The 1,676-nt window shown below is 60.3% G+C and overlaps 1 protein-coding gene across 3 annotated transcripts in view; it reads left to right on the forward strand.

Annotated features, from left to right (window-relative positions):
• The first annotated feature begins 141 nt into the window (after positions 1–141).
• The window catches only part of LOC106900525, a 6,660-nt gene continuing 5,125 nt past the window's right edge, over positions 142–1,676 (forward strand). For 2 of the 3 annotated variants that reach the window (XM_014962615.1, XM_014962617.1), the window contains exons 1-2: positions 142–500; positions 1,090–1,182. In XM_014962615.1, the coding sequence (XP_014818101.1) occupies positions 467–500; positions 1,090–1,182 (127 nt within the window). In that variant the 5' untranslated portion in view covers positions 142–466. The remainder of the gene's footprint in view (positions 501–1,089; positions 1,183–1,676) is intronic. The other variant, XM_014962614.1, reaches the window with a different exon arrangement.

The following is a 1,676-nucleotide window of genomic DNA, read 5'->3' on the forward strand; positions in this document are numbered from 1 at the left end:
GAATTCTTGCCCTATTCCTGTCCGTGAGCTCCAGAGCAGTCCCACAGCTGAGCTAGTGGGAGGAAGGAGCATTTCCCTTGTAATCCTTTTTCCATGGGAAATGACTTTGCTCCTACCGTGCCCGATGCGCAGACGTGGAGGAGAGCAGAGAGGGAACGGGTTGGGCCCAGTGATGTGCCCTGGGGCCAACGGAGGTCCCAATAAATGGTGGAGGCTTCTCCTGGGTGTTTATTTGAGAGACGTGCCCAAAGGGGAGGCTCTTCCATCTCCTTGGCTGGATCCTGCCCTAGATCCCGGCTGAGGTCGCAGGGGGAATTGTCTGTCCCTGCTGACCTCACCGGCTTTGCACTGCTTTTCTGTAATTGATTGATACGAGAGTGAACCAAATACTTTCTGTGAAGGTCTTCCAAGGGAGAAGAACCCAACTGAAGAAGAGAAAAAGACCCCGGAGCCACCTGAAGTCCTCATGGACATTCTCAAGAAGATGCATGCACTACACGGTGGGTGTATTTCACTCTGCGGTAGCCGTGGGACTCGCACACCAGAGGGTTTTGCTCCACGCCTGGACGGGCTGTAGCCTGCAGAGCAGGAAGGGATCCATCAGAGCCTCGCCGCAGCCACGCTGGGTTTCAGCCCTTGCGGGCGCTGCCGAGCCCCAGGGATGGTCCAGGGCCTCTGCGGCCAGTGGTGGCCACAGCCGGGTGCCAGGGGCAGCCGCTGCCCCACTGGGACCATGAGGACTCAGAGCTGTTTGCGCAGAGGTCGGGGACAGATTTGGGGTCCTGGCACGTGCTGCACTTGTGTCCAGCTGCCCCACAGCTCTGCTGGCCCATTGGGCGAGTTCCAGGGGAGAGCGGGGTCCCAAGCAAGGCTGGCTGCCCTATCCTAGTCCTGCAAGTCAGCTGGAGATGCTGATTTGGAAGCTTTTGGGGCTCTGCTCGATTTCCTGTCTGCAGAGCGACAGCTGGGATGGGAGGAATTGTTTCTCACCCTCATGGGTGTCTCGGAGAAGTACTGCCTCCTGAAGGTGCCACCTCCCTGCTGGGGAAGGCTTCCATCTGACCCAACTGTCCCGCTTCCTTTCCCTAGTGATGGCCCAAGAGGCTGTGCAGGAGGTGGCGTTTCCAGAAGAACACAGCAACTCCCTGCCAGTCCCGGGTGGAGCGACAGAGGCCATGCCAGGTAACTGCTGTCCCGTGGCCAGCCCGTGTCACCCCTTGGGCTGACTGTGTGTCTGCAGGCTCTTCTCCTGGGCCCGCTCCTGCACCTCCCGTCAGCAGCCAAAGCTGAAAGGGTTCTGGGTTCCAGACATCGTTGCCACCTTCTGCAGGTGGTGGGGAAGGGGACACCTGCAGGAACGCAGCTCCCGCTGTGGCTGCGACCCAGAGCTGGCCGCGAGTCCCCTGAGGCCCAAGGCAGAGGAGCAGCACACAGCGGGGTCCCCCCCGTCAGCTGAGGGCCCGAGCCCTTCCCTGAGTGCCCCTGGGCAGGGGCTTGGAGGGAACAGCCCCGTCCTCCTGCATCCTCTGGGCCTGAGCCCTGCTGAGGCTTGACCTGTCCTCTCTCCTTTTTGGCAGTGCTGTCAGAGCCCAGAAAAGCCAAAGTATACGACTTTTCTCGGTCAAACTCAGGTACTGAGCAGAGCTGCTGGGGTCCCTAAGTGGGAGACACGTCCC

The sequence above is a fragment of the Calidris pugnax genome, unplaced genomic scaffold (genome assembly GCF_001431845.1).
Source record: "Calidris pugnax isolate Ruff unplaced genomic scaffold, ASM143184v1 scaffold2362, whole genome shotgun sequence".
Lineage (NCBI taxonomy): Eukaryota > Metazoa > Chordata > Aves > Charadriiformes > Scolopacidae > Calidris > Calidris pugnax.